A 14,121-nucleotide genomic window follows, 5' to 3' on the forward strand; every position below is an offset into this window, starting at 1 on the left:
GATTGAGAGAGCCTGTTTTTGATCACCTTCCATTTTTGAAAGAAGACATTTTATTAGCATGAGCTGTTGAAGCCACCTTTTCCCGGTTTTTCCATGTGTCACTGCTGACTCATTCGACTATGTTCAACAATATTGTCTGTAAGCTACACTATGAGTTTAGCCTTGAGCTATTTCACTAACCTCTGACATATATCCAGCAGCAACAGGCCTAAAGAAAAATGACATTTTGACATTTGACATTTTGACATTGAAATTCTTACATTTATCTCTTTGCAATATGAATGTGCATCCCTTCTTTATTCATATCACCAATATGAGTGTTTTTTATGGAGCCCCTAAAGTTCCAAAAGGATTTTTTTCATCTTGTGCAAACAAATTACTATCTTGTAGGAACAAGTTATCATCTTGAGGGAACAAATTACTATCTTGTAGGAACAAGTTATTATCTTGTGGAAACAAGTTATTGTCTTGTACGGAGCCCCTAAAGTCCCAAAAGGTGGTATTTTTTTATCTTGTGTGCACAAGTTAATATGTGGGAACAAATTATCATCTTGAGGGAACAAGTAACTATCTTGTAGGAACAAGTTATCATCTTGAGGGAACAAATTACTATCTTGTAGGAACAAGTTATTATCTTGTGGAAACAAGTTATTGTTCAAACAAATTATTGTCTTGTACGGAGCCCCTAAAGTCCCAAAAGGTGGTATTTTTTTTATCTTGTGAGAACAAGTTATCATCTTCAGGGAACAAGTTACTATCTTGTGGGTACAAGTTATTATCTTGTGGGAACAAGATAATAACTTGTACTCACTAGATAAAAAATTATCACCTATCACATTAGGAGCTCCATAGTTTTTTGATTAGACTTTTAAAATGTTTTTAATAGTTTTAGTAGGAAAAGGCCTTGATTTTAAAACCTAAAAATACAAAACAATGCAGTGAAATAGTTTTCCCCGCTCACCTCCCTTCTCCACACACTTAGGCTGCCCTCTAGTGGCCATTTACAGTAATGTGTCAATCTGATAACTATTTATAACTCATTACAGCCTGTTACCCAACTGTATGTCAGCTTAATGGGACAATATACCTCCAGTATTTGCACAAGGCAAATCTTTATTAATATTTCCAGGCATTTATTATTATTATTATTATTATTCATGACACTTGTGCTATAATCATCCCAGAGTCACAACATCGAACAGTCAACTTTGTCAGGGTTTGGCTTCAAATAAATTATTTACAAGTCGTGTAATGTGAGATCGATGTGTTTTCCCGCCTCTTTACAGCAGATAGATGTTAATAATCACAGGATAAACACACTAGAAACAGGAAGTTGACCGCGTGTGCTTAGGCTTCTTTCCTTCAAAAGGCACTCAAAAGAGACACTTCCACCGCGCAGTTAAAACAAATGAACTCAGCCACCATTCTCTCTAAACTGTTACGTATATCAGTCCGTGTTAATGTCACTAATCTGAATTGAAATCTGCTGAATTGTTATGGAGTTTAAATCTCTTATAATTTATTTACTTTCCATGATTCATTCACTCTACTCTTTCTGATGAGATTCCAGGTGCTGAGGCTATTTACATTATATCAAAAATAAAAAAAAAAACAATCACTTCTTTCTTTGGAAAATTTGAATTTAAATGGAGGCGTGCACTGATTATAAACATGGATTGCGTGTATAAATGGAGTTTAGGCATAAGTGTGAGGAGAGATTATGACCTGAAGGTGTTGTGTGATATTTTAAGAGCAGGCTTCATATTTACATATATCAGTTCAGTTTCTGAAAGGCTGTAAGGTCACATCTTAACTGTTGTCACCAGTAAACCAACATAAGAAAGAAGTAAACATGAACTGGGTACTTCTTGCTATGATCTACCCATAATGGCTATCAGTATGCAGCTACAGTATCTCGTCCTTCCATTGAACATTTTCACAGTGCAAACTCTTTCTCCAGCAGTCGTCAGCGGATTGCAGTGTCTCAAACTTTGGTTCAATTTGAGTTCAATTTCATCATCCTCCCCTCTCCGCTCTTTCAGAAGCCTTTACATATGACAGTAAGCCACTTGGATTTGTAGTGCACATGTACAATCACTGAAGACTCTTTCTGTCTTGTCACTCTCATTGGATTGAGTCTGTACAAGGATGCAGTATATTCTGAGTATTATGCATTAAAAGGAGGAGGCATGGCTCAGTCATGTCGACACATAAACATAAATACACTGACTAGAGATGTAACCGGCTACTGGAGTATAACTGTACAGATCAGGAAAAGTGGGGTAAAGCTGAAGTGTTGTGTAAAAGCTGCTAAGAGTGTTTTGGGTTATTACAATCACACACACATGCACACAGAACAGTGAGGGAGGAGGGCTTCTTGTGCTTCTGCGCCTGTTAGGAGCAAAATGTTTAGGCAATAGCCAAAAACAGGCACCCGAAAAGATAAAACAATGTCTTACATATCATAGAAGTGTGTAACTGAGCAGGGAAATATTATGAGTCCCAAAAAACTGAGCGCAGTCAGATCTCCTCCAAATGGAGTCCACTGAAATATCACCACCTGTCACACACACGTAAATCAGCAGTAGCATTGCCGGCTGCCCTTGGTCACCTCCTCAGAGGAATGGACGGTGTTGGGAACAAATCCGCTCTTGACGCCTTCCCAGCCATCCTGGATCTTGATGTCCCCACTCCGAACCAGCTCAAAGATGTCCCTCGTCAGATCCACGAACGCCTTCAGAGGAAGAGACAGATTGTGAGGCAGCAGAAACTGAGTTTAAATGATTCACAGTCGTGTGTGTGTGTATGTGGATATATCAAAGTACAAATTACAGTAAGTTTAGTATTTTTAAACCGTTGTTAAGTGACAATACAGTAATTGTCACTTAACAACGGTAAAAGCATGAATTCCAGACTTAAGACATGTGATAACAACTAAACCATCTCCATGACAAATGAGCAACTTCATCTGTGGTTGAAAGCTTCAGAAACAGCATGTTGATCAAGGTGCCGTTTTCAAGGTCAAGAATTAACCTTGAAGCTCAATATTTGTCTCAATTACTGTAACATTTTTAGTTCACGGCTGATCACGTTCGTCTGTAGAAAAAAATACTTTGACAGAGATCACATCCACACCTTCTCCACGTTGATGGCGTCTCGTGCAGATGTCTCCACATAGCGCATCCCGTAGGCACCCGCCAGCTTCTCTGCCTCCTGTTGGGTCACCTGACGCTGGGCCTCCAGGTCATACTTGTGGCCAACCAGCAGGAAGACGATGCTGTGCGGCTGGACGTGGCTCTGAGCCTCCTCCAGCCAGTTGTGGACGTTCATGAAGGAACGGCGGTTTGTGATGTCGAAGAGTAGGAGCCCACCTACTGAGTTGCGGTAGTAGGCTCTGGTGATAGACCTGGATAGATAGATAAATACAAAATGTGTATTAATCCACAGCAGAAAATAGTCCCCAAGAAAATCACTATTTACTCCTGGTTCAGTAACGTTTGCTAAATAGTACAATGCCCAGAAAAGACTTCTGTTTTTACCTGAATCTCTCCTGTCCTGCAGTGTCCCAGATTTGAAGTTTGATCCTTTTTCCTGGCTCGATCTCCACCAGACGAGAGAAGAAGTCCACCCCAACGGTCGGGTCTGACACCTGGGCGAAGCGGCCCTCAGTGAACCTCCGGATCAGGCACGACTTGCCGACCGTGGAGTCTCCGATGACGATCAGACGAAACTGATAAAGCCATATCGTCTCCATGTCGCATCAAATCTGTGGGGAAAAAAAAATCAAGTAACTCACTTATCCATATTACTACAAATTAGACTTCTTCAACTAGATATTAAACATCTTTTCTTTTGAGGGGATAACTGAAATGAAAATTGTTCAAAAGCAGAAGTTTGTTGATACATTTCAGTGCATTTTCAGACTAAAGAGAGGCTGAATATTTCATAGTAACAGGCACAAATTCTGTTGATATGAAATCTATGTGACATTTAGCTGCAGTTTTCAATAATAATAAATCAATAATAATATCAATTAGTCGATAAATAATTTTATCAATAAAATGCCACAATAATAATTCACAATAGTGAAAATGCCTGTTCCAATTTCCCAGAGTCAAAGATTATGTTTTTAAATGCCTTATTTTTTCCAAACTAACAAAATATTCAGTTTACTATCATGTATGACAAAGAAAAGCATTAAATCATCATATTTGAGAGGTTAAATCCAAATTTTGGGCATATTTGTCAATTAATTAATGGATTTATCATTTATTGTTAATGGTTGCAGCTCTAAAGCACGGTGTAAACATGGAACAAATATGAATTTACATATTTATGGATTTTTTCCACACATGAAACAGCAAAAAAAAACACGTCTAAACTTTGTAAAATCTTAACATGAAGAATTTTGTCACAGATTCAAATTCAGTCTTTGCAACAAAAAATTAATTAATAAATTAAACAAACAACAGATTAGATTCAATACACTTTAAAGCTTTTATAAACAATAAAAGCAACAACAAAATGACACCCTGTCCAGAAACACTTTAAAAAGATTCATGATTTTATAGTCAGATTAAACGCAAACATACATTTAATCCTGAGTCGACCGTATGGATAACTCTTGGATCAGGGCTGCCATCATGAGGAGAGAATAATAGGCTCAAATCATCTCAGCAGATCCATGTGATTTACAGTTGGGTGATCTAATCTGAGGGGAAGGAGGGAGGGTGAGGCCACTCCTCTCCAACTCAATAAACATTGGTGTATAGTCAGCCCCCATGTGGATAGTAGACTGGTTGTTATACAGCAATAACACACAATGAGGCCTTGAAGCTACAGCCAAAAATAAGCTCCATAAAGCGATAGCTGCTAGCTGATAGTCTATTAGATATTAGCCACAGCTTCCTAGAAGGCCTCCAGTGACATTCATAATGAAATATCCCACAAACTTTACAATAAATAATGAGCAAATTGTTTGAATGATGAGGCCCACCCCACTTAGCCTAAATATTTTTTACTTCAATGATTAACATTCAAGACAATAATCTAATAAAAATTAAATAAATGACGACCCACCTTGAAGTTAAGAGCTCAGCACCTGGAAAAAGAAAACCCCATATCGATGTAAAAATGATCCTGCAGACTGCACAGACAGCAGTGGTTGTGTTGTTGCTTTACCCGCTGATAACATGCATCCTATGATCTACGTAGGCCTCCTGTCTACCGTCACTATTTAGCCCGCTTTTAAACATTAAACCAGCCTGTTGAGTGTGTTGGCCGACAGATGATGAGGGCTGCTGCTTAATTAGAGCAGGACTGTGAATATAACCGCGAGGATCCGCTGATGAAATGGCAGCAGGACACAACAGCAGTATCACACGTCTCCTCGCCCTCATCAGCACCATTACCGTAACTGCGCGCACAGCGGCGCAGCAGCAATCCTCCAGGCTGCTGCGTTCATAGACTGTAGGAACAAAATACAGTAATTATACGAAGTGAGCGCACGTGAACATAACTTCACTTGATCCTTCACATTATTTATTTCAACACGTAAGACGATAGATGACTCTCTCAAGTTTGCTTACAGTCCTTCCCTTTAGCTCAAAAAATTTGGTTATTCTGATTTCTTTTTAAATATTAGCCACCAACAGTGTTACATTTTTTTTGTCAATACCTTATTTGGATATTTATAAAAGTTATCCAGCAACAGGAAGCAAATAAGTACATATTTTACAAAACAAGGAGACATACAACTGACAACAAAACAACAAAATATATAGTTAAGAGATGAAATAAAAACAAATATAAAATATAACTTAAACAGTCCAAAATACATACAGTACCTTAAAAAAGAAAAACACCGCAGTTGTAAAACTACAACTGCTGTGCTCTAACAAATATTATTCCTATGAGATTTAAGACATTGTTTGGGAAAAATACATTTTTATATACAGCTTCATGTCAGTGTAACAAGCTGCCTATCTCACTCAAGTGAAACCCAGTCGAGAGGAGTTTTAAATTAAAAGTTTTAAGATCTCAAGAAATGGATGTTAAATAATTTGTAGATGTACAAATGCTTGATGTTTTACTGTCTGTTTAGGTTTTTATCAAGTCTAATGTCATTCTTGTTTAACACTTTCTTATTCAATCTGCCATCTTGTTCTCCAATAGAGGATCACAATGGAAATAAGCCCGAGGACTTTTTTGTGTATTTTAATCCTTGACAATTTTTTAAAATCTTATATGGAGTCTGTCTTTGTGATCGGTCTGTCATGTATGTTTTAAATTTGGTCAAATAAATATATCTATCTATTTGTGTCAATCTAATGGTCCTTGACGTGAAAAAGTTTGAGAACCATTGGCCTTAAGTGTAAAGCCGACGTTTACGTGGGGCGCTTGAATGCATCACCAGTAGTTAATGTTGTATTGGAGTCGCTCACAGCAGCTGAGAGTCGCTGTGAAGTGAACGGACTCAGACTGTCATGTGTGATGAGACGGGTGGACCTCAGTGATCTTCACCGTTTCTTTCGCAAATCTCGATGATATTGCAACAATTTTATGTTTGTGAATCGGAGGAAAGGAAATGCTGCTATTTTTTCCAGTCTTCATCCAGAGCCAAAGCTGTTAACCACTCTCAATGACTTTACTGTAGTTTTGCTGCGAAACCTGCGCACCAGCATCCCTCTTAAATTTTCTACAGTTCAACTTAGGAGTTATTTTTTTCCTACAGAGCTGCAACTATGCAGCAAGAGCTCTTGTTCAAAGTCCTGGTCATCGGGGACTTGGGAGTCGGGAAAACGTCCATCATTAAGCGGTACGTCCATCAGATCTTCTCCCAACACTACAGAGCCACCATCGGGGTGGACTTCGCCCTGAAGGTGCTGCAGTGGGACAATGACACCGTGGTCCGGCTTCAGCTGTGGGACATAGCAGGTCTGTCAAACAAATCCTGCTTTATGTACATCAGGTGATTTTTTAGCGTTATTTGGAAACAAAAACCTTTTGTTGTGAGCTGTGAGTTGTTAAAGCTACTTTGTGAAATAAGCTGTAAATGAATTAGAGAGCAGCAGCTTTAGGAGAGTAGGATTATGTGAAATCCATAAAAAAAAACTGAAAAACATAATCTTATCAATCAATTCTTCTCTTTATCTGGCTCTTAAAAGTCTTGTTTTCTGCCAGTACAGTAAGATTATATTAACCTGTTTCCAATGCAGTCAACTTATTTCAAGAATTTTCAAGAAATGGTCAGAATAAGGCAGAAAAATTACACCTTTTTTACAAACTTTAATGACTCAGTGACTCAAAAAGGACTTGATAAGATGTAGATTTTTTCTAGTAAGTGAAGTGAGCTCCCAGTGAAAATGTGTGTGTGTCCAGTGGATGTCTGGGTCCCTCCCTGTCATTTGAAGCCTGGTCGAGGAATGTAGATCTTGTGCCTGGCTGTGACTCAAGTGATCCCATGCTCATAATAACAGTCACATGATGGCGGCTACTGTAGTGTAAACACACACAAATACACACACACACACACACACACACACCCTTATATTTCTCACTAACATGCCGTGCTGTGAGTTGATTTAATTTTACGGACTTGAAAGGTGTCTTTACGTAAATATGTGTGTGTGTCTGATGACTGTCTGTGCATCCCAGGGCAGGAGCGGTATGGGAACATGACTCGTGTCTACTACCGGGAGGCGGTGGGAGCACTGGTGGTATTTGACGTGACGAGAGCCTCCACGTTCGACGCCGTGTTGAAGTGGAAGGATGACCTGGACTCCAAGGTCAGATGAAAGGCTGTGTGAGATCCACAAAGTCAACTCATCTTTAGAGAAGCACAATCTGAGGCCTTTTTTGCTCTACTCTCATCCTGCCTCTTTCAAAGGTGTAAAAATTCATACCGTACCTGCCCACGGCCGGCCACAACCACACACTGCAACAATTCATGTCAAGGTTACAGTTAAGGCTGGTGTAATGTTATTGTCATGGTTAAAATAAGATTAACGTCTGCTGAAAAGGAAAGCAAGGCAGAGAAAAGTATTTTCACAAGCAATAGCATTAGAGCTGCAATGATAAGTCAACAGAAAATTAATCTGAAACTATTTTGATAATCGATTAATTGTTTCAAGCAAAAAAAGAAAGAGATTTGATGATCTTAGCTCCTAAAATTTAACGTTTCCTTGTCATATATATGATGTTACATTGAATATCTTAACATTTTAGGCTCTTAGTCAGGCAAACCGAGCAAACTGAAGACATTACTGTGGCCTCTGAGAAACTGGGAATTGGGAATTTTCACTATTTTTTATCATTTCATAGACAAACAAAATAATCAGTAGAGTAATTGATAATGAAAATAGTTAGTTGCAGTCCTAATTGGCATTAAAGGCGGTTATACTGTGTCACCTATCATCCACACCTCACCATCCGTTTTAGTCACCTGGGTGTCATCTCCTGTTTCATTATATTCACAGAACAGGCAGCTCCAAAGATCACAACACGTTCAAAGTAGCTGTTTTAATGTCCACAACATCCTGATATTTTAAACTCACATTGGCCTGTGATGATAATGAAAGGGCATAAAAGGAAACAGATACAGTACTTCTTCAGGAAGTGTGTTGGGAAGTTTAAACTGCATTTTTATGCTGTTTAGAAGACAATTTATATTTTGCTCTTGGAGTTTAGATTAGCTACTTACTAGACTAGAATAGAGCTGCAATGATTAGTCTATTAATCAATTAGTTGATCATCAGAAAGTTAATCGCCAACTATTTTGATAATTGATTCATCGTTTTAAGTCTCAAATGTGAATATTTTTTGGTTTACTGCCTCTTTTATGATAGTAAACTCAATATCCTTGGTTGTGTACTGTTGGGACAAAAGAAGACATTTGAGGACGACACTTTGGGAAACAGTGATCGACATTTTTCACAATTTTATCAACCATACAATTAATTAGACAAGAAAACAATCAACAGATAATGAAAATATTCGTTATCTGCAGCCCTAAACTAGATTAGACAATGGTATTTTTACATTAACTTCTTGTATAGTTAAAGTCCCCCTCCAGTAAAAATGTGTTTTGATTTTCTTCTTGTTTCTTCAGTTGGACATTTGAGCTTCACTGTGCAGAATGATGTATGTGCAGAGTTTGACACTAGAAGGCTGTTTTCACATTCATCTGCTGAAAGGGAAAGTTTTGCTGTGCTCATCAAAAATCTGAGTTTAAGGCGTGTACATTGATCATGATTTTATGACATCACGTCTCAGTTTCGGAAGCCGATCGTGGTTCATTCATAGATTCTGTATTTTTCAATGAGGGGGAAGAATTGTGATGCACTTTTAAGAATTTTTAACGAATAAATTGAACCTTTTTGTGGGAAATAAATTATTATTCCAAGCAGAGTATTTATATGTCTTAACATACTTTAAATTGCCTAAAAAATGAGTTACGTGATATTACAGTTGGTACAACAATCATGTAACCTGTCTTTCTTCTTTCCTAAGGTGACTCTGAACCATGGGAGACCAGTTCCAGCTGTACTCTTGGCCAATAAGTCAGACCAGCTGGCTTCCCAGCAGCCCAAACTTGACTCTTTCTGCAGGGAGAACGGCTTTGTTGGCTGGTTCGAGACCTCAGCCAAGGTACACAGCACATGTGACTTTTAGATTTGACTTTTGAATAAGTCAAGCATTTTAAAGTTAAATCAAGGTGGTACAGTAGTAACATTTTCCACAGATCATTTGCTTTACTAATGAGTCCTGTGCAACTCTAGGCCAAGAACATAAAAGGTTAAGAGACCTATTTTGATGCTATTGTGTTGTAAAAGGACTTCACTTGAGGCAAAGACTAAAATACTTAATTTTGGCTTGAATCAAATAGTTGACAGCCATCTGCTCTATACATAATTTGCACAGGAAGGTTAACTACACATTTGACACGCTAAAACAAAATAATAGCAATGTTATTACAACAGAAGCTCATTGTAAAAAGAAATGATTCTGAAAATTGCTGTCGGGCTTTTCGCTGCAGACACTACAAGTTGAACAGCATTTTCTGTGGTCTCAAGAGACAAATAGAGGAATTTCTGCAGCCTGGTGTGAATTATTCTTGTGCTTTTTTCCTCCCATTCAAACCCTCAGAGACTGTCTAATGAGTTACACACCAGCGTGCAAGTCGGAGATAGTAGTGTAGTGCGCACCAACAGACAGGTCAAGACTGAGTTTTTGCTGTATTTTATATCTCTAACTATGATCAGGGCTGCATTAGTGCATTAGACATTTGTGGATATATGTGGCTTCTAATGGCTACAAGAGAAAGCAGTTTTAATATTTTTTTAACCTCAGTACCCAGAAATCCTGTAATGTCACCTTAGTACAATACGCTGTCATGGAGTCACATTATACCAAAGGAAGCCAAAAATCGGAGCATTCATTATCCGCTATTAAAGGTGCTGTACACCTATAGGGCACCAACCCAGGTGTTTTCATTTATTTTGCAGTATTAGACCAACTGTGCTTTATTTGCTTTTTTATCTCTCTAACCCTCTGCAAAAAACCCTGGTTTTGTTGCACATATTTGGGTGGAAGAAATTGCATCTTCGCCATTCTTATCAGTTCATGACAGTTTTATCCGGGATGAGTGAAAACACCTGTATGGGTGTCCTGGGCTTTTAAAGGGGGATGTATCATGCATTTATATTGTTATTCTGGGGCTCTACTGGAACATCTCTGCATGATTGACAATTCAAAGTTAGTGATTTATCTTATACTGGCCTTTAATGCAGCCCCTCAGTTCAGCCTCTGTCTGACATAGGCCATTTCAGCTCCTGTCTCTTTAAGGCCCCCCTTCTGATGAGCCCACTCTGTTCTGATTGGCCAGCTTTCAGAAACCGCCCCTGAGCAGACATCCAGCGGCTCGTAAGGCCATGTAAACAAACAGTAGTATTTTTACTAGTTAGTAATTAGTAATTTAGTAATTTTACTTCTTTTTCTCATTCTTTACTCAAAACATAAACTTCTCAATACATCTGTACATGTTCAAGCCCAAATCTGATCTAAAATATGCGAGTGGACAACGTAAACAACCTGTGGAATAACCTTAGCAACAAAGACTACAGAACGGATGGCCATTTGTAGGCATGTGTGAACAACATTTACTTTCCAGATGTTGAGGTGTTGGTATAACAGCACATACCGGTATACTCTATATGTACCTTAAGTGCATGATTTCTTTTGTTGTCTTTTTTCCCTCCTTCAGGAAAACACAAACATCGAGGAGGCAACGCGGTGTTTGGTACAGCACATCCTGAGCAACGAGGAGACCCCGGTGATAGAGCGAGACCCTGGTTCCCTTGTCCTGACTGGATACACTAACACCGCCAAGGAACATCTCAACTGCTCGTCATGTGTGAAATGGTGACTCCTGACCAGTCACAGACAACCAGGAAGTGAACGGCTATGAGGCCACAGCCTCAGAGATAAGTTTGGCTCAGGGACTGTTTGTGAAAAATTGCATTTGTGTTCAACCAATCTTAGCGTACAGCCGTAAGTGAAGAAAAATGTAAAACAGGTGAGCGATGTACCAACATTTATGGGCTGTGTTCACACTGCAAGGCAACACGAAATAATATCAACATAACATAATATCTTTCACACAAAAGAGTCGATTTTGACAACATTTTAGGCATACGCTTTAAAAAGTCTTACAATAAGTTTTGTTTTTAAATTCAAATTTTTTAAATTGCTTGAAATTCTAGGAAAAGAAACATTAAATGTGATCTTTGGCAGACTGAATGAGTTTATGCCAACTTTTAATCTTTGTTTTTTAGTTTTAGTTCACAATTTAGATTTTACAACAATGGATGTTTATTTCATCCCCTTTTGCCACTGAAACTTTCTCTTTTAGACGTATTAAAAAAGTATTAAAAGTCATTACGTTTGCACATGAAAATTGCACAACTTTTGTGTTATGTTGTGTTTTGCTAGGATGTAACCCATATTTATTATTAATATAAAGTTTTGGTACCTGCAACACCCACCTAATGCTCTTGCTTGCTGGTTTTGAAAATACTTCAGTTGTGGTACGTGCCTTTGACATTTGGCTGAACTGCCAGCTCCCAAAATATGTACGGATGTCTATGCTACTAAGAAAACATATATGGAAAAGACATTCCAAACTTTTGCCACTATTGTCTGCAGTGTGAATATAGACAAAAAAAATATGAAACCCTCTTGCTTTCTTTGCACGTTTTACCTGCCCATACATACATAAGTGTTTAAGAACGCAGCTTAAACTGCAAATTGTGCTGCCAAAGATATTTTTTAACAAAAGTTTTATCAAAACTTGGTAAACTGCAACTGGTTACATACAATACAGTGTCTTTATCCACCCAGTCCCTGAACTTGGTTCTGTTTAACAAAGTACAAATTCAGGTTTCTGTCATTAACCAGCTCAAACTGCAGATTCCACTCATATATATCTAATATGTTTAACATAGACCGAGCGTGAAAGTTCATTCTTGACCTTAGAAACAGTAGTCTGACATCTTAAAGTAAAAGTTAATTTGCTTTTTGGTGGCGAGTTAGATGAGAAGGTTGATACCACTTTCATATCTGTCCCTTTAATATAAGGCTACAACCAGCAGTCAGTTAGCTTAGCTTAGCATAAAGACTGGAAACAGAGGGAAAAAGTTAGCCTGACTGCCCAACATTAACAGAATCCACCTACAAGCACCTATAAAACTCACTAATTAGCACGTTATATCTTGTTTGTTTAACCAATACAAAAACTAAAGTGTAAAAACAACAATTTGCAGTTTTATAAGGGGTTATAGGTGGGACTATTTCTCAAGGTATAACGCCCTAATTAGTGACCTTTTTTGTTACCTTTGGACAGAGCCAGACTAGCTGTTTCCCACTGCTTCCAGTCTTGATGCAAATCTAAAGCTAACTGTCTCCTGGCTGTAACTTCACATTTAGTGTACAGACATGAGAGTGATATCCATCTTCTCATCTAACTCTCTATAAGAGAGCAAACAGGCATATTTCCCAAAATGTGAGTGAGTGAGTTCCTGTCCTCCTTTACGGGTCTTAAATTCATCCACAGGGTTTAAACTGAGCAAGAAATTAGCAAAAATACTGACTGACTTGATGATGGTTGAAAGTTAAGAGTGAAACTAAGTGGACAGTTGTGTCAGAAAGTTCATATTTGAACTTCCTATCTGTCATTACAAAGGTCGTACTATCCATCAGCTTAAGATCACAGCCCAAAGTAAATTCATTATTTATCATCTATACAGAATATGCTGTCAGAGGAATCCCTTTATGTATTAATACACATGATGGATCTGAAGGATACATCCCGTGTTTTCACAACTGCCCTGCAAGTATGTTAAGACATTTCTTTCACACTGGATCATGAACTGATGAACTGGAAAAATCTGTTCTTGCATGCTGCTGAGAAAAACACACAGGAATCCTTTGCAGCCAGAAATAAACACAAATGTGGTGATAATCTAGGAGAGGCAGTTTAGCAGATTTGTCCATTAAATTGACTATTCAATTAGTTGATAAAACCTAATGGCTATTAGTGGACCGAGAATTCTTTAATTAGGAATAGCAGTGGTTAAGTTTAGACCACTTTACAACATCTGTGGTTCTTCCAGTACTACTCACTGTCTTTTCAAGCATCTCTTCCTGGTCATGGAATAATTTCACTCCATGATTCTTGACATTTCTATTCCGAAAACAAATGTGAACATCCTCAAAAGCTTTAGATTTACTCTGGATATGAATAACATTGACAGCAGAGCTGACTCACTGTCAAACTGTTGGCTCTCTTCTTGGTATGAGACATTTTTCTTTGGCCCTAAAATCAATTTCTTACCAGTGAAAAACACGGTATGTGCTGTTCTTTTCTGCACGCCACCGACAGGCCAGCCGCCTTTGTTGATTCAGCCTCAAGTGTTATTTGAAATTCCATGTTTTCAAATTAGGTATGTGCTTTACATTTTACTTCACTCCCTTTGATGTGTAATAGCCTGGCCTTGTAATGCAACACATTTGTAACTGCATTCTCTGTGTGTGCACCAGACTACATGCAATAAAAATCTATTT

General features: G+C 38.2%; 2 protein-coding genes across 4 annotated transcripts in view; one reads left to right on the forward strand and one right to left on the reverse strand.

Annotated features, from left to right (window-relative positions):
• Window positions 1-959: 959 nt before the first annotated feature.
• Window positions 960-14,121, reverse strand: part of LOC121910650 (ras-related protein Rab-39B-like) — a 40,913-nt gene continuing 27,751 nt past the window's right edge. Inside the window, exons 1-5 of one of the 3 annotated variants that reach the window (XM_042431931.1) lie at window positions 5,080-5,729; window positions 4,593-4,711; window positions 3,540-3,766; window positions 3,136-3,406; window positions 960-2,734 (exon numbers count right to left, since the gene is read on the reverse strand). In XM_042431931.1, the coding sequence (XP_042287865.1) occupies window positions 2,579-2,734; window positions 3,136-3,406; window positions 3,540-3,754 (642 nt within the window). In that variant the 5' untranslated portion in view covers window positions 3,755-3,766; window positions 4,593-4,711; window positions 5,080-5,729 and the 3' untranslated portion in view covers window positions 960-2,578. Of the gene's footprint in view, window positions 2,735-3,135; window positions 3,407-3,539; window positions 3,767-4,592; window positions 4,712-5,079; window positions 5,730-14,121 lie in introns of those variants that run through there. The other 2 variants (XM_042431930.1, XM_042431929.1) reach the window with 2 other exon arrangements.
• Window positions 6,088-12,617, forward strand: rab38c (RAB38c, member of RAS oncogene family). The gene is made up of 4 exons (XM_042431932.1): window positions 6,088-6,936; window positions 7,657-7,787; window positions 9,511-9,648; window positions 11,264-12,617. Exons 1-4 carry the CDS (start codon window positions 6,744-6,746, stop codon window positions 11,423-11,425), a joined length of 624 nt encoding a protein of 207 aa, XP_042287866.1. The 5' UTR covers window positions 6,088-6,743; the 3' UTR covers window positions 11,426-12,617.

This window comes from Thunnus maccoyii, chromosome 13, assembly GCF_910596095.1.
Source record: "Thunnus maccoyii chromosome 13, fThuMac1.1, whole genome shotgun sequence".
In the NCBI taxonomy this organism is placed as follows: domain Eukaryota; kingdom Metazoa; phylum Chordata; class Actinopteri; order Scombriformes; family Scombridae; genus Thunnus; species Thunnus maccoyii.